Below are 17,815 nucleotides of genomic sequence, written 5' to 3'. Positions count from 1 at the left end.
TCATTACAAGACATGTTGCAAGTGAGTCCTCTATAAAAGTTAATTAAATAATACTTACTTACTGGTCATTCCAAGTGGCAGCTCTGAACCATCCAAATTTTTAAATATAGGACACAATGCAATGAGTAGCTTTATGAGACTTTATTTGGATTGATTTGGTCCCTGGAAAATTGCTTTTTGTCTCTACTTTGTATCAATTTTATTGATTCTCACATACTACCAGCTTTATTTTAATTCCCATGCTGGAAATGTAAGTATACTTAAAGGGAAATGTCATTTTCTTGCTAAAGAAAACAACAGATGGGAAGATGTAAAGGCACTACTTTCTTTCTTTTTTCTAACTATGATTGGTCTATAGATATTTCACCTTTCATTACCTTTTAAACTAGCAAAAAGTCAGAAAATGTAGGTAGGAAAACAAACCACAATATTCTTCTATCACAGTGCTTTAGAAACTTCAACTTCCATGTTTTTGTATGTAAACGCTTCCAATTCCTTCCTACTACTATTGCTGCTTTGTCAAGCTAATTATCTGGATTTTTAGCCTTTGACTTGTCATTGTATGATACTGTAGTTACACTGCTATTTGTCTATAAACTAGCTAAATTAGGGCAAAAAGATATATGCAACCAAACTGCAACAAGTGAAATGGAAAATTAAGTCAAGAACTGGTAATTTCTGTAGGTAGTCATGTTAAAGTTTCTAAATAATTAAAATTATAAAAATCCTCAACACAGAAACATTTAGTGCAGGAATGAATTAAAATAAAATTGGCCACGTTTACCAAGAAATGTATAATTTGGGTTACTTTGGCATACTTCATAAAGAGTATAATTTACATAAACAACTGTAGGAGGCATCTGATCACCATCAATTCTATAGCCTAATGTTTAGGGTTTTTCTGGAAGTAAAAAGTAAGTATAATTCCAGATTGCTTGTCTGGATCTCTCTCTTCCATGGTAATTGCTGCCACGACTGATCAGTTCAAACTCTGAATATTTTACAAGAAAGCATTCACCATTATATTTAGGTGTTACACATATTTAGATTGAGTTCAAGACACTCTCACCCAATTAAACACCACAGGAGTTGTAATTATTTCTTTGTTTACTATCTGAATCCTAGTCAGGCTGCAGTGCTGAACTGTTGATGGTAGTGCCAAATAAGATTACTCTGCAAACAGAGTAATTTAAAATCCTAGGAAACTTTATTTTAGATTTCTATTTTGGATTTAACCTAAATTAAAAGTTCTTCATTGAGTTCTGAACTTAAATCCTACCTTAGTCACTGACTCCTATATTTAGCTTTACTTCTGTAGAGGGGGAATAAAAATGATAAGAGATTCAAGGAGTAAAATGTAAGGGGAAACCAGAGGTTGTGACCTAGCTGGAGAAACCAGAGTTAGACTCAGAACAGAAGATGAGAGAAAGTTGAGACTTCTATACAAGCAATTTTCTTGTCGGTGCAGGGTTTCTTTGGATGTTCAGTGTTACATGGTGTGCAATTTTTTAATCTGTGCATTGACTTTATAGAACTTAGACAAGCTTCTTAGATATAAAGAAATCTCTGAGAGATTTGATTTGCCAGATTCCAACAGAGATGAGGATTAGTGTTTGTACTATAGCCCACCACAAAATATTACTGTTGGTTTCTTCACTTGTTTTCCGAAATTTTTCTTCACGCTCCTAGGGAATAAAAGAAAAGCATAATTATTACCTTTTGTCATCTGTGTGTTTCATGGAAACTAGAAAGGCATCCCTCTTCTGCCTAGTGATGAACAAAAACATTTTTTCCATGTAGATAAAAATGAAGGTTTGTACTTATCTCTAGTGGGGATATCTTCAGTAATCAAAACTGAGAAGCAGGCACACTGCATCCTGAAGTAGGAATGCAAAGAGAGCTTCCCTTGTTCACAGAAGATGTATTGTGCAAAACATGTTCCATCAGTACAGATTTTAACCTGTTTAGGTTCCCAGTCACTTGCATGTTGCTGTCAAGACCCCTTTTGCAGCCAAATTTCTGGTTTTGGGTAACTAGTTGATATATTTCCAACACTGTCTGTCTATATAGAAAAGCAACTGGGTGTACACTTGTTTGAAGAAGGGCTTTGTGTCTGTCTTCACGGGAATATATAAATTTACACTCAGTCATCTCCTTCCCCACTCAATAAAGTTTGTGCATGCAGGGCAGCATCACTCACAGTGGTACCTGCAACCTGCTCAGATGCTGTGGCTGATTCTGACCAAGAAAACCCTACTTGGAAAATCCTGCTTTGAAATAACACCTGCTGCTACAAAATAACATCTGGTGCTGGAGGCATGAGTTCACGGTGATTAATTAGTTTTATGTAACCATTTAAAACATTTTGCAAGGTAATGGAGAGAGTTTTTGTTAAATATCTATAGATTTTTATGAGTTAGTTGAAAATACCACTGCAATTGCATAATAACCCTCATAATACCTTATAAATCAATAAGCATATCTACAATATTTTTGAACATTTCCATTGGGGATATACATACTCTTTCATAGTCTTGTTCTCTGGTTACGTGATGAATTTGCTCAATTAGATGCTCTAGTCTGACATTAACTTCATTCACTTTGTCTTTAGCTTGAATAGCAGATTCATCCAAAAAATGTTCCCCAACTCTGATGTCCAAGTGGATACGCTGCAAAGAGAATAAAATGTTCTCATTTCTGTATCTTTGTTTTTTTAAAATTCCTTAGAATAAAAATGAAACAATGGATAATTTCCCCATAAGATCATTGCAGGAAATATAGTTTTAATTGCTTATAAAAATCCTTCCTAAAATTTGAATCAGGTGGAAAATTCTTAATTTTATTTTTAAATTAGTTATACTAATTTACAATCTTCACTAATGTTAGGGCATTATTTTATGCTATCGGTTCAACTACTATTAAAATGTTGCTGTTGTCCAAAATAGTTAAGAAAATAAAGGACTGCCCATTATATTTCACATTTCATTCTAATATTGCAGAAATCACTATCTTTAGTAGTACTGTTGGAGGCTTTTATCAAATATGCATATAGGTTCCCTCACATAACTGTTTTCTTCACAATATTTATCCATGCTGGAATATCTCCCAATATCCTTCAGGCTGTTGTATGATCTATAGCAAAAATGCCTCAAGCTAGCCAAGCAATAGAACCATAGAAAGAAGAGAGAATGCAGCTCATTTTGGCATGAATGAAAATTCTACTAAAACTAGTAGGAGAAACTTCTCCTAGAATCCAGTTAGTACCTAAGAGAAAATAAAAAGGTTGTAGCCAAACAAATAATCTTCAAAACCCTAAAAATTGATATTATCATAAAAGAAGTTAGGTCTGCACAGAGATCAGCCAGAAATGAAGACTGTATCTTCTATCAGCTGTCTTGAAGTTACCTAACTGTATAGGTATAAATCCATCTCACAACCTTGTGCTCCATTAATTTCTTTATTTTTGTTTGAAAGAGTTCAGATAACTGCCTGATACTAATGAAGAACATTTAGAGATTTACCTTCACTAAAGAATATTTTTCCTTTTGTGATCTTTATTCCTTAAACAAAATTAAAAAGGACAGTGTTTTTCTTTTTAATTTCTGTGTTCTCAGACAAACAACATTATTTAAAATTTGTGGTATTAATCTTCTCCTTCCTTGCATCTCTTGGCTACTTTTATATAAGATGGTCAGAACTCTATATGGTACATGTATCATGTAAAATAATGTTAATACATCCCCATCTATACCAGATAAAGATCACCTGCACATCCTCAGAATCACATTCATGATGCATAGTCAGCTGTGACCAGCCAAAGCTTTATCCCCCTTACTCCTTCTAGTTGATAAACTCCACCTTTTTTTTATGATTAGACCTAATTGCTTTTGCAATGTATATGATTAAATTTCCATTAATTTCTATCAATCAGCCTGTAAGAACACCTTGTTATTCCAGTGTAATAATCCTACTCCAGTGCTGTTATTTCTATGTTATCTACATGTTTCCAAAGTGCACAGCTAGGATAAGATTTAGCCTACCTTAACACATTTAGGTGTTTATTTTAGCTGGTTATTTAACTCTTTTGCTGTCAGCTGAGGAGAAAAAAACCCCAAACTACTCTAGAGAGTAATTCTCTCATATTTTTGGGAAGTAGCAAAGAGATAAAAGTTCAAAACAGTATTTATAATTTTTTTTTTGCTGCAATCAGTAGAGCCATGATATCACCTCTGATGGCTTTTCCCCCCCAAATCTGCATTAAAACCAACTTTGCTGGTAGTAGACAACAAGTATGCTGACATATTCTTCATTTGAATATCTTTCAAAAACTAAAATGTTACATTTTCATTAACAATCCAATCTAAGTTAGTGGATACATGGAATATCTTTATGACAAGTGCCTGTGTTAGTCAATCTTACATATTTGTCTTTTGATCCAAATTAGTTGTTCTTATTGATCAAAATCTTTCACATTCAATGTACAATACAAACATTAAATCTCTCTATCCTTTGTCTTGCCTCTTGAATGCTAATTTTTTTAATATGAGAATAGTCTTTTTATCTCTTCATCCACATAATTGTATGTTTGCTTTCTTTAATTGCTGAAAAACGTTTAATCATCTGCTAGAAGTTAGACCAACATCTAATCCAGTTTGTGATCTCTGCTGTTGGTGAATGATTGTTACTGTTACAACAAAGAATATTTAGGAAACACACCTACCAGTTTACTTCCTGCAGTCACTGCAAATCTTGTGGAGTTAGACTGGAAACAGATGATGTGCTCCCCAGAGATGTAGGATGTAAAAGAAAATGTCCCTTGTGGCCCATACAGTTTTGACAACAGTACCTGCAATTTAGATTTAACCATTGGGTTTGTAATTTATAACTATCAATAAAAAAAATCAAAAAAGCAGTACTATGAATTGGATGAAGAAAGGAACCAATTAAGCTGCTGATATGATTAAATTTATCCAAATTTCAGAACAGATTTAGAGAAAACAAAAAAATTTTATCTCACTGTGAGCATTAAAATGTTACAGAATTTTGCAATGTACAAAAGCAATGCTCTCTAAAGCATTCAGAGTTTGAAAACTGAGACTTTGCCTGGGCAGATAAATAAATTATCCATTGCTGGAAGAGCTCAGGACCTCATGGCAGCTCATGCATGAGGGCTACGAGCAGCCTCATGGTGCCCTTGACTTTGGGTTTTGTTTATCATCAGCCCTCCTTTCTGCTGCACAAGTACATTCTGTATCATTTTACTCCATTAGTGACTTTTGGTGTTTTATTTTTAATTTAACTTTTTTGCTCAGTTGTCACTTTATCTTAATGCCACCATTTCCCAAATCTGGTAGTAATGCAAAAATTGTCCATACACATAATTATCAAATATCATAATTTCTTTTTACTTTCATAGAAATCCTAGCAATTAGAAATAGAAATTTCAGCATCAAAATACTGAACTAGGTGGTAGACTGTAGATTTACTTTTTCCCCAGAAGTGTCTTTTTATTTTTAGATAGTGCTGCCTGCTAGTGCCAGAAGTCAAGTCATAAGCCCTACAGAAGCATTCATAAAGTATTTTTACCTCACCAGTAGGACTTGTGACAGTCACAAACATTCCCAAACCAGGAGCAGATTCAAGAAAGCCATGTTTATGTATATCCCAGCGTTGTACTTTGTAATTCCCTGAATAAAAACATGGGTAAATCTGTTAAATAAAGTGTAGCTTAACATTAAACATCTTCATTGTTTTTTCAGCACAAATAGAAATATATATGTATTTCATGTGTTTACCATTAATATTGCTCAGGGCCACTTTATAACGGAGTGAAATGAAATAAATTTTTGCTGCACTAGAAATCTTCTAAACTACTGCAAAAAATGGTTAATTACCAGGAAAAACTTTCTAATTACTTCTAATGCTCTGGGAAGATTAGCCTCTAGAAGGCACACTGAGACCTCCAAAAGCATAATGTGCTGTACTCAAATTACATTTTATGGATTTTCTTTCACACTCATCATATTATTTCTTAAAAAAAAAAAAGATTAATTTGTATTATTTTTTATTATCCTCTCGAAATCTTACATTTACAGTCTTGTAGATTAATGTGCTTCTGATATATATATATATATGAGGTGAAATGAAACTTTATTACATCATGAATTGTCTATTTTCACACAGGCATTTATCAAAAACGTACTTCTCCCATTCATACGGGGAAAACTGAAATTCTGATATGGATGAGTACATCAGTCAGAACATGCAGAAGCACACATGGAAGGAGCAGTTTCATAGCTGTAGAATTAAAAAAAACATTCTTTTTCCCTGTTTAGTGAGTAAAGCACTCTGAAAGTCTGCATTTCTTAGTGTGGTGGATACACACAATGTTTGAGGACTTTAAGCCTAATACCTGCTGCAGGGAGATATTTTCAGTGTGCCCTTTTTTTTTACCATATTCATCAATCACAGAAATTACATTTCCAGTTATCTTTGCATTGCATGGGTTAGATCATCATAAAACATTGAGAGGTACCTACCAACTACCAAGGTGTCACTGGGAATATCTTCAATTATGCATTTCTCTTCTCTTTCTCCAATGTGAAAATACAAAGCGAGTGAAAAAGAAATCCAAAAGTTCATAAAAAATCCTATTAATTTGCTTTTCATGGTTTTTATATATCCCTGCTGTACTGCTTTTGAAGATAAATAGTTACATACAAATATCTGTAGTCCTGTGGTTGTTCCTTGTTTGCTGCTTATCAGAGTATTTTTGAGAAAGAAAAAAAAACTGTGAGAAAAGGCAGCTGGTGGTTACACATTTATAAATAACTACAGCATGTTCTGGAGAATGAGATAACATGGAAAAGACACCTTTTAAATTCTTTCTTCTTTCCCAGCATCTAGATTAAAATTTATTTTATACATTTAGAAGAGCATGAAACTGAAAGGGCCTCTCCGGTGCTTGAGATCAGTTCCCTAGATTACTGTAGGCAACTACATTGACTACCTCTTTCCATAAACTGCTCATTTTTCAACTTAAATGAAGTTATTATTTCCCATTAATTCTGAGTGATTATTCCAGAGCTTCACTCCTCTTTTATTAAGCAAACTTTTAATTTCCATCCTAAATCATTGTACAAGTGTAGACACCTGTATAAAACCCACAGGCACTAGATAAAAGAACTAAAAGAAGTCAAAAGAACTTGAATAATCAAATAACATTAGTGAATATGTAAAATGATACAGCTATTGCAGGGAAAAATAACAACATTAACACTTTCAGAATGAGATTTTTTTATAGGAGTGACGGTTTCTTAGATACTTCCTAATACATTCTCTGAAGAAAGTTATAATATAAATCAAAACAGTGATTGAGATTCTTATTTTTATTCTTTGTACTAATATAGTATAGTGTCTGATGACAAACTCATTTATCACTCAAATGTTCCTTGTGCTATAAGTGAAGATCTCTCTGTCTGAAAGGTTGGCCTGAATGGTGATTTTCCAGCAGGGAAGACCCACCCGTGGGATCATTTCCAGTCAGGAGAACCCATCCTTCCTCATAAAATTAATGTTTTCCCAATTACACAAGAACACACATTTTTCTTGTATCAAGGAAGAAGGGTGGACAGCCCTTCAGATTCAATATCTGTAGCCTAAATAAAAATTTTGAGATGATGACTCCATCTGGATTATTTCACATCTGCCAAAGAAGGACTGATTCGTGTTTATTGCCCTTCACTGCACCTGCCATCTATGAAGTTGTGTCAATAAAGGAATGTCTGTGTAACACTGGCACAGGCTTAAGACAATCCTGGGTTCAGTCCATTTCACAGCATGAAGTATCTTCATGGAAGTTGTAGCACAAGCATTAGTTCACCTCCAAAAATCACCCATCAGCATCCCCATATTGAGAGGCTGTCAGACAAAGGGAGCTGATTCCTTACACATTACTTCTTTGACTCCATTTGGTTAAGGATAGAGGCATAAAAATTGCATCTTATGGCCATTGAATCTTTAGGAATGGCAAGGGGGATGTTATGGCACCTTACTACTTCAGCACTGATCCATCAGAAATTATTTTAGATTTTACAGAATCTCATCATATCATTGGACTTTTGCCCCTCTACCACAGGAAATGTTGACAGTCATGCACCTGCAAAAATTCTCATGCCATACTCATACCTGCAGGAAATATAGTTTTATCTGCAGTTTGTGAGCTACTTGACCTGTCATCTTTTTAGCTTTTTGTTGATTCCTTCTGTCTTCCAAAATTCTGAGTTCCAGTGGTAAAACACAAGATATACAAGGTGAGACCACTTTATCTTTTCACTCTGCTGAGACCCATTGGAACAGACATTCCTTCTGTACTTTTAGCTGGCAAATGCTGTCAGAGTAGGGCTGCTGGACCTCAAGCAAACAAAAATAATTCAGCCTCCAGGTAATTAGGTTGTCACGCAACATACTGAGAACTTTCTTTTGTGTCAGGAATTCAGGGTTCCTGTAAATTGTCATGGACACAACTTTTTCATACTGCAAAAATCCCATTGAATAAGATCTATTTGACATCAAACTTGCTGTATGAAGTATTAGATTTATTTCTTAAGAGTTAAATATTGTTATGTAATAGTCTGAGTTACTTTATTATGTTGGGTCATTCATGGCAGATCAGATATTCCCAATGTACTTCAATTACCTGGGACTGGGAGTATAATAAATGAAGTTTTTTTGCCTTGAATAGCATCAGATACTCTCAGATCTTTTGTTTGCACACTTATTCCATTATAGGAATTTAATTTGGTGTTGATTTTTTTTGTAGGACCACAATTTAATTCTGTGATGACTTCTTTGTTGCTGCACTTTACCATTAACCTCATTGTCCATTCTGCAAGAATATCTACCAAGGCATCAAAGCTGATTCTTTTTGTATAATATTCTTGAAAAAAATTGTCTTTACAAATCCATTTCAAGCTTCTTTCCGAAGTGCTTTCTGAGATTGCTTAACTCAGCAATTAATTTGCTTATTTCCTTCCCTGAATCCCATGTATTTAGGACCTCAGCATCTTGGCTGCCAACCATCTGTAGCATGAGATAGAAGGGAAAAGGAAGGAAGAGCTTCTCAGTGTTTCTTCCTTGTCCCAAAATTTTTAAGGGAATTCCAAGGCTGCTGAAGCTACAAAGTCCTATCAATATCCATGCAGGGATCATGTACCTCACTCATCAGTTTAATAGATAAGTACTGTGAGAAATGTGCTCCATCACTAGAATGCATTTTATTCACTGTATCCACAGTCTTGCCAAGTAATGGCTCCATCCCTGTGGTTTGCAAAGGGAATACCTGGAAATATGTTTATAGCCAAGCAATACAGCCACAGGGGCATCCTTAAAGATTATATCTACCAAGGTCTACCAGAAGTTACAGTTTACAAAAAGCCCTATATCCAGGTAAGTGGCTGGATAGGAAATTTCTGTTTTTGAAAGAAGCTGCAGTGAATTTTCTTGTAAATACCATAACATAGCAAAGTTGCATATCATTGACTGGAGTTTTCTGAGGTGTGTTGGTCTGTTACACTTTCTCTTTCTACTCCATGTCCTTATCTCATCCTCTCTCCTTCAGTATCCTTTGGAAAACTTTTGTCTCCAGGAGTCTGAGCAAACTCCTCCATTCAAATTATATCTGGTAGGACTGAAATCACAGTTTCAGGTCATGTATGGTATTGCAAATGCAGGTATTCTTTTACTGGGCATGTGAAGAAGCAAAACTGTAGTGTTTAGAAAAATTCCAGGAAAGTACCTCAAAGGATACCTTGTGGGTTTTGAGTTTGTTTTTCCTAAGACATAATTTAGAATTGCATCTGGTGTCTGCCCAAAAACTTTAATAGGCTTAATTTGTCTCTTGACAATCAATTTGAAATAAGCTTCTATTCCCTGAGAATATTTAAATTTATACTACAATATATGCTTCTGTTTCCTGATATGATGATAAATGTGCAAACATATCGTAAATAAGTGTAACAAAATACAGAATGGTTAAAACTAATATTAAAAGCAGAAAGAAAAATACTGAATATTAACTAAATACAAAATAGTGTAGTAACACTATTTCCATTATAGAGAGAAATAGGGAGACTTAAAAAAATACTATGATAACAGGAGTAAGTGAAACAATTTTGAACAGACAACAGTGGGAATCTGAAGAATGAGAGAAGACCAGAAATTCCTACACTTAGTTCTAACAATTGTGTATTTATCAGCATTTGCAGGACCAGTGAAGTCTAGTCTGATAAAGTTTCAAATTTATTTGTGTCTTTGCAAGACATCTCTCCTGGAAAAAAAATACAGAGAAACGTTTAAATGTTTCAGCCCTGTGGAGAATACAGTCTGCTCGTTTAAGGACAAGAGAAATTATCTTGTATTTGGCATATTTCAGAAAGAACCTACTCAAGTCAACTCTCCTGTTCAATACCTATGCTGTATATTTGTAAAATTGAAGTGTGCTGTAAAAGTTTTGTGAGCTGACTTTAAACTTATTCTATTAAATAAGTATTATTCCAAAATTCTTTTCCTAGTTCTTCATAAGCTCTTCATATGTTACATTCCTTTTATAACAGTTATTTGAGCATTAAAACTTGCAGTCAGGAACAGTTTCTAACGTGTTTTGTTACAGTCGTGCATACCTTAATTTTAGATAATAGATACACAAATAGCAGCAAACACAAATAAAGAAAAATGGACACATTTACTGTGTATATAAGGTTCATGATATAATTTATGTTATAGTCAACAGCATTAGCTTTGAGATTAAAGTTGTCTCATGAGGGACACACACCAACAATCAATTTTTGAATCTCAATTAAAACTTCTAATTCAGCTCAGATGTTTCTGCTACCATCCACGCTTCTGATTTTTTTTCCTAGTCATTTTGTTGGCTGAGTGTCCTCATGGCAGTTATTCTTCTCACTTTTGAGAAAGAACAAGAAAAAGACATTTTCATATATTCAAAAATCTCAAGACAAATTTACTCAGTTCCATTATTGTCTTAACCACACTGCAAACATCTGCTCACTCTGACTTCTGTAAGTAGTTTCTGAAGAAATGGACATTAAGCAAGGTTAGAAAGATGACAAAAATGCCAATAAATTATAAAAACATAATTTAGAGGAAAAAAACTATTTTCTACGTATAAATAGCTGTAGATAAACAAATTATAATATTTAAGGAGGTTATTAGTTTAGATTTTGTGATTGAAAGATTTTTACTGTGAAGTAAAAATGTGAAGTACAATGTTTCCAAATATCTTCTTTTCTACCACTAGAGGGTACTCAAAGAACTTACAGTGTATCTGGAGGAAGGATTTATTTGGGGGTTTTTGGTCTGCAAATTGTCCAGTACTGTTGTCCTACTAAACCTTAGGCATTTAACCCCTCAAAATCTTGATATTAAATAAAAACTTTCAAAACCACTCTAATACAGCTTTTCAGTAAAATAGTGCAGCGTATCCAAATTACAAAGAACATTGATTGGCATGTAGTTTAGATTTAAACTTATGCTACTTTTAAATTATCTTAATTATTATCTTTCCTTTATTTCAGACACAGTTCTCTGGTTCACATCCTGTTTCTTCATCCAGGTTTGGACAAGGCATCCCGTTATTGGCAGGCTGAAGAAGGACAAAACGAGTTCTGATCTTGGTCCCTGTTTCCCTGCAAACCCCTCTGCAGAGACCCCAGGACGACCATTGTGAGACCTCGCAGTCCAGGGGTGTTTCTGCAATGCACACAGCAAAGAGGTAACTTTACATCAAGTTGTACTGCAGTCAAGTACACAGTTGGAAAAGCATTAAGGAATGATCATCAAACAGCATCCTTTCTTATACAAAATTCATGTGATTAATCAAATCAGTATGTTGTCTCATAAATTTTTAAAAAAGTCTGGTTTCAGCTCCTAAACTCATTGGTATTATTGTTATTGCAGTCTAGAGCCTGTCTGAGGTAGTATATCAGTACTGAAGCATATTATATCTTGAATGAAAATACAGAATTCCTTAAAAGAAAGCTATGCTTGAAGTTATTGTACTCAAAATAATGAATTGAAAAACATTTACTGACAATTTTTATAACTCATTTTTCTTTGCATGGCTTACTAAAACACTGGGATTAAAGCTTTTCTCTGATTTACTTAGGTATATTTATATTTCCTTGTGGGCAGCTATTGTTCCTAGAGTTGTTCATATAGAATTCCATTTTACTTTTGTTGCAATTTGCTTCAGAAATAAAGTCCCATTTTTTGATCATTAAATCATCATGCTATTTTTTGTTATGTACACTACTCTTCCTTTTGCCAATAAGGATATTCTGTAACTAGAAGCTTTCTATTGCTGAAAGAATTTCCAATATAATTTTCATTCAGTGCAAGAAAAGAAGTTAGAAACTCTGAAGTACTATCCATACTGAATGATTCTATCTAAAACAAAAGTCATAAAAATTAGGTGAATATTCCTTATCAGGTTAAATTAAAATACTGCTTGTCACAGGAAGCTGCATCAAAACTGCCTGCTACAGCATTTTTGGGTAAAACAGGTGTGCACAAGCCCATATTTAAATGCCACACCAAAGTGACACCTGGCATAAATTTCTGGTATTACAGTGAACTCACCACTTCTGTTGTCATCACTCATTCCTATGTTTCTAGAGGGCATGAGGGACGCTGCTTGATCTCTGATAATTAAATCTGCCCTTTTGATTATGGAATAAGTTTTTAAACAGACTGATTTACTGGTTCATATACAGGAAAGTGGGGATTTGTGATTAAAATTATTTTTGAAATACCATACTTTAAATGGAGTTTTAAATTTACATCATGAACAGGGCCAATGTTCTTTTCAAATCTTATGGGAAAGAAATATAAAAAGAAATATGTAACTGGGATGTGTAACTCTTACTTTGGATATGTCTTTTTTACTAATAGAAGTACATTAAACCACTATAAATATATATATTAAATTATAAATAACACATCGTGTAGATAATGAGCTGTATTGTAGTGGTTGTAAGATGACCAGCACGGTGATAGAGAAATGAAATCTCCAGACTTTCTTGAGAAGCTCCTGGAACATGGCAACTCTTTTGGGAATACATTGCTCCATTGGAGCAAATATTGGTTAATTATATATTTGTTAATTTAGAGATTTGAAAATCACCCTTATGATTGACTTGAGTTTGCATTCTTCCTACCTATTCAATATTAGCTGATACTTCTGAGAAAATGAAAATGAGAGAGAACTTTATTTTTGTTATCAGGATTTATGTTTCAATTGAAAAGTTGTCCAAATCAATTGAATTATATAAATTTTTATTGCACATAACTGCCAAGCTCTGACTCAGAAAGAGACAACAATAATGGTTCTTGGCTTCATTGTCATGTAAAACCTTAAGGATGAATATTTACTTCAAAGTTGCAAAGAATTTGGGAATGCTGATTCTGATTGAGTGTCATTTGTTTCTTATAAAATTCACTTATAAAATGAGACAAAGGCTTGGGTAGCTCTCACTCTGGATAGAGCCCAGTCCTTTGAACCACAGCTGAAATATGCAATCCCTTACTTATTCTTTCAGGAATTCTCTTTTATGTCAACTGGCTTGTTTTATTTCCCATTTGTGAGCCTGGAACTCTTACTATGCAGATAGGAGAATATTCTGCCTGATCACCTGTTTCATCCACATCACCTGCCAGATTTCCACATACTTCTGAGTGAATGGAAATAACAGAATTGAGAACAACTACTAATCACTTACCTGAGACAGTGTCTATTATTTCATTGCTTTTAGCTGGAAGATTAATAAAAGGTGCAGAAAGACCTAGCTGGCTTTTCTTTAATTTCACCATTGTTACTTGAGCAATTGGTGGCAAAATTTTGAGTTTGGGATAATAAAATGAGTTTGCTGGGTGACTTGGAGAGGAACAAGTGATCTGTGAAATAAAAAGGGAAATATTAAAAAGACTAAGAAGGAAACTGTAAAATCATGTTTTTAAATCATGCTAATACTTTTTGGCAAATAATTTGCATACAACCAGTTTCTGTGAATCTCAGTTCACGTAACTATGCTGGTCAATCCAAAATTTTTAATGCAGGATACTTGCAGGACACACGACTGTGATAGCAAGTCCTGCAAACACAGTAATGTATGAAATGATTTAACAGAAAGAACTGGATATTATTACAAGAAAACACAAGTATTAAACAATAGCATTAGGTATGCTATAGGAGCTGTCATATGGATATGAGATGCCAAATGCTTCTCTCTTCCTTTCCTCATTACTCATTAGCACAGTATTTGTTCCTAGAAAAACTCACCTTTAAGAAAGGATTAAGTGAATACTTACAGTATTCAAAACATTTGAATTGAAATCCTTAATTTGCCACCACTCTTAAATGGCAAAAGCAAAGTATGAGGCATAGAGAGGATGAAACGAGCAAAAGAGATTGAAAGCAGTGTCACCACAGTGCAGTTCTCAGCTTTCCTTCAGGTCCTTTCCCTCAAATGTGACAGTTTCAGATTTCAGCAGTGCTTTCCACTGAAAACTCCTCCTCACAGCAGTATTCACTACTAAGAATTTTCCTGGTTAGATTCACATTTGGTGATGTCAGGACTTTTACGAGTATTTTTGTTTTCCTGGCACTTTAAGGATCGTAAAATATAATCTAAAAAAATGGTCAGCTTTTCCAGAAAATGTAGCGAGAAACTCCCTTGAACCATTTACATTTACTTAATAAATTTCAAAGATACAGAAGATAAACAAAAGCAGTAGGTTTATCAGCTGTGTAATAAATCCATGTATAGAGAGCATCAGCACTCCCAAATATTGAAATCAGTTTTGCAATTATAAAATAGTTCTTTTTTTAAAGGGAAGACTCAACACATCAGTATGAAGTGCTAAACTGTGCCCATGCACCCACCTCTGTAACTGTGTCCTGTGGAATAGTGGCGAAGTTTGGGGAGGAAAATGTGAATCCACTGTCAGTTCCAGCATCATATGGAAATAGATCTACTGATACTTCCTCCATCCAGTGGTCTCCTTCACAGAGATTCAGGCTGTCAATACCCACAAACCAGTCGGGGCTTGGAACAATTCTTACAACAAAGGAAACCTAACGAAACAAAATGATCCATCAGGATTGCATCACTTGCTTTGGAATGCTTCAGTCCTGCTTGTAGTAATTTTAACTCAAAGTTCTTGAAATAATGTCATTTTGCTCTTCTACTTTATAGAAGCTGTACAGTGCTGCCTGCAATGTGACTTGCTTTCTAGTAACTCCTTTTCATTATATTATTCCTACAAGTGAGAACTCAAATATTTAATTTTGGTTGCTGGCAACATAAAATAAACTTTTGAAATGAGTATGTACATTTACTTACTAAGGGATGCCTTGGATGCACTTCTAATTCAGTAGAGGTTTGTCCTGTACCACTGGAAATTGCAGGAGCAGAGAAGATTCCATGTACACTCTGAATTTTCTCTCCAGCTTCTTCTATTTCTTTCATTAATGCCCATGCTTCACCCTTTTCAGCAAAATCACGTACACCATTGCTGGCATATTCATTTTTTTTCCACATGCTGTAGTCAGAACTATGAGTAACACCTATTTGAGTGAATACATGGCATGACATAAAAGTCTGATTTAGAATGTTCCTATTTCTTCATTTTCTCTGTTTTATTTCTGAGGTTAAAAAAAAGTGTGTATAAAATTAAGTGAACACTAAAACATTTGGCTTATCACTGTTCCTTTCAGTTGCAGCTGATTGAAAACAGAAGTCAATTGAAAACATTTGTAGATTTTTGAAAACATTGAGGATACTTCAATATCTGCATTCATTCTGAGAAACTTTGGGGTTTTTTTCCCCTTTTTCGTTACTTATCTTATATAACTATTAAGAAAAAAAATCACAGAGGTCAAGAGGCTTATCTGCTCTTAAACCTGTGCATACTTCACTTACCTAGCAAGGATGACCACTGTGCTGGGGGCCTATAGAGTGGGTACTGCTTGGGGAAAGCAGTTTGACTCCATTTCCCTGTGAAGATTATCCTGTATTTAGCAAGTTCCTCTGCTGTGCAGAGAGCATCCTCCCCCACAGGCAGGCTGCTGGAATAACCCAGCATTGTTGCAAGCACTGTCCAGAGAACTTTACAGGACCAGTAGACAAACATCAAGTTTTCCATTCCTTTCCACACAAAAAGAAAGAAAAAAATTGTTAGCCATATTAATCACTCTAAACTCAAAAATTAATAGCAGTTGCCTAATAAAATGTAATGTGGCATAAGTTGTAACCAAAGAGAAAGCAGATATCTGGAACACTAAAAATTGCTATGCTTCTGAAAACATAACTATAATGCTTTCAGATTTGTTATTTCCATGGTATATACTACAAACCTGTAACTTTACCTGGAACAAATGTTTCTAATAAAAATGAAAAAAAAATATCTTATCCTTGTCCATAGTACTAACTCAGAGAAAAATCTGTTTCTGATTTTCTTTTGAAATCTGATTAGAGTCACATCTTGATTTAATTAGAGTAGCAACTGTTTCTGTGGAAAACATTAGTGTATATTTATTCTTCTAAAGATTAAATTGCAGGTTACTTTGCCAAAAGAAATGATTTATTTTAAATTTGTGTTCTACAAAGGCTGTTTTATAGCATAACATTTAAAGTCAAGTAGATTTCATATTTATATAAATTACTTTGCTGTCATAATGTGAATTAAAAACATTGTAATTCTTTTAGATTGTTTAAACTACATGGTTCTTTAAAATCAGTATTTTTTAAAGTTACTGTCATAGTTTGTGCAGATTTTGTTTTTAAATTAACATGGTAATTACATCGGACTGTTGAACTCCACCAGTTGTTTAAAATAACAGCCTTAAAAAACTGATTTTTAAATGTCTCTGTCCTTTGAGAAAACTATACAAACTTAAGTAAATCACTAATAATATATTAGTTTGTAAAAATAGCTATGAATACTCACTAAATATTCCTCTGGAGCACTGGTAGGGGGAGAGCACCTGCTTTTGCTGGCAGCTGAGTTGGTCTGCAAGAGAAGACAGTAGGAGTCTTGCTATTTATGCCTGAAGAGGGTCCCTTTGGTCCAACAATTATTGCAATCTTTAGACTTTCCAGGTTTGCAGAATTCGTGCCATCTTCTTGTTTGCAATCCCTCTGGATGGACTAGCAGAGGTTTCCTGTCTGTCAGCTGGTTCAGATTTTTTATCAGAAGACTGAGATGCCGAAAATACAAAATGCTTTTAAAAAATACCTTGGATTCTTAGTAACAGTTTGAGTTTTCTGTTGCCTTTACAGTTCTCTGCTCTTATTAATGCCTCCAAGCTATACAAATGAACTGATTCCAACACTGAAATAGTTCTAGTGAATACTCTTTAAATGAGAAACATGTTTTCTTGTAAGTTTTATTGTCTGACAGATGCTCCTTCCAAACATTTACAGAGAGCTTGCTCACTCTCACACACCATATGTATGTGTTCAAATAAAAGGGGTGAGGCAGCTAAAAATGTCAAGAGGAAAAAAAAGTTGCATTTCATAATTGCACATACTCACACAGACTGTGTCTCCTGCAAATATGAATTAATTTAAAGTAGTACAGTGTATATTTTTGTGTGTACAGTACTGTATGCTGGATGATGAAAGGGCTCTGTAACATTGTGGTTTCTTTGGAAAGAGTGGTTTTGGGAAGCTCAGAGATTTTTCTTAGCTGTCTTCAGAGTAAAAAACCCCAAATAAAAATCTCATTATTACAGTTA

General features: G+C 34.3%; 2 protein-coding genes across 2 annotated transcripts; both read right to left on the bottom strand.

Moving 5' to 3' along the window:
* Window positions 1–126: 126 nt before the first annotated feature.
* Window positions 127–6,797, bottom strand: LOC130252563 (transmembrane emp24 domain-containing protein 11-like). The gene is made up of 5 exons (XM_056490224.1): window positions 6,540–6,797; window positions 5,587–5,687; window positions 4,721–4,846; window positions 2,523–2,669; window positions 127–1,685 (listed from the first exon to the last, which is right to left on the bottom strand). The coding sequence occupies exons 1-5, from the start codon at window positions 6,667–6,669 to the stop codon at window positions 1,536–1,538; spliced, it is 654 nt and encodes a 217-aa protein (XP_056346199.1). The 5' UTR covers window positions 6,670–6,797; the 3' UTR covers window positions 127–1,535.
* A 3,479-nt stretch (window positions 6,798–10,276) lies between these two features.
* Window positions 10,277–17,495, bottom strand: LOC130252562 (spondin-2-like). Its single transcript, XM_056490223.1, has 6 exons — window positions 17,026–17,495; window positions 15,999–16,223; window positions 15,420–15,643; window positions 14,960–15,151; window positions 13,797–13,971; window positions 10,277–11,769 (listed from the first exon to the last, which is right to left on the bottom strand). Exons 2-6 carry the CDS (start codon window positions 16,219–16,221, stop codon window positions 11,591–11,593), a joined length of 993 nt encoding a protein of 330 aa, XP_056346198.1. The 5' UTR covers window positions 16,222–16,223; window positions 17,026–17,495; the 3' UTR covers window positions 10,277–11,590.
* Window positions 17,496–17,815: the final 320 nt, after the last annotated feature.

This window comes from Oenanthe melanoleuca, chromosome 4 (assembly GCF_029582105.1).
Source record: "Oenanthe melanoleuca isolate GR-GAL-2019-014 chromosome 4, OMel1.0, whole genome shotgun sequence".
Taxonomy (NCBI): domain Eukaryota; kingdom Metazoa; phylum Chordata; class Aves; order Passeriformes; family Muscicapidae; genus Oenanthe; species Oenanthe melanoleuca.
Note: the sequence above shows the minus strand (reverse complement) of the source record. Positions and strands in the feature narration are given on the sequence as shown.

Excerpts from the sequence above, each read along its gene's own strand:
- LOC130252562 (XM_056490223.1), bottom strand. The coding sequence starts at position 16,221 with ATGGAAAACTTGATGTTTGTCTACTGGTCCTGTAAAGTTCTCTGGACA. Across the intron at positions 15,644-15,998 it reads ACAGTGGTCATCCTTGCTAG|GTGTTACTCATAGTTCTGAC; the intron begins GTAAGTGAAGTA and ends TCACTCAAATAG. Across the intron at positions 15,152-15,419 it reads TGCATCCAAGGCATCCCTTA|GTTTCCTTTGTTGTAAGAAT; the intron begins GTAAGTAAATGT and ends TTGTTTCGTTAG.
- LOC130252563 (XM_056490224.1), bottom strand. The coding sequence starts at position 6,669 with ATGAAAAGCAAATTAATAGGATTTTTTATGAACTTTTGGATTTCTTTT. Across the intron at positions 2,670-4,720 it reads TGACTGCAGGAAGTAAACTG|CGTATCCACTTGGACATCAG; the intron begins GTAGGTGTGTTT and ends TTCTCTTTGCAG. Across the intron at positions 1,686-2,522 it reads GAGAACAAGACTATGAAAGA|GAGCGTGAAGAAAAATTTCG; the intron begins GTATGTATATCC and ends TTTATTCCCTAG.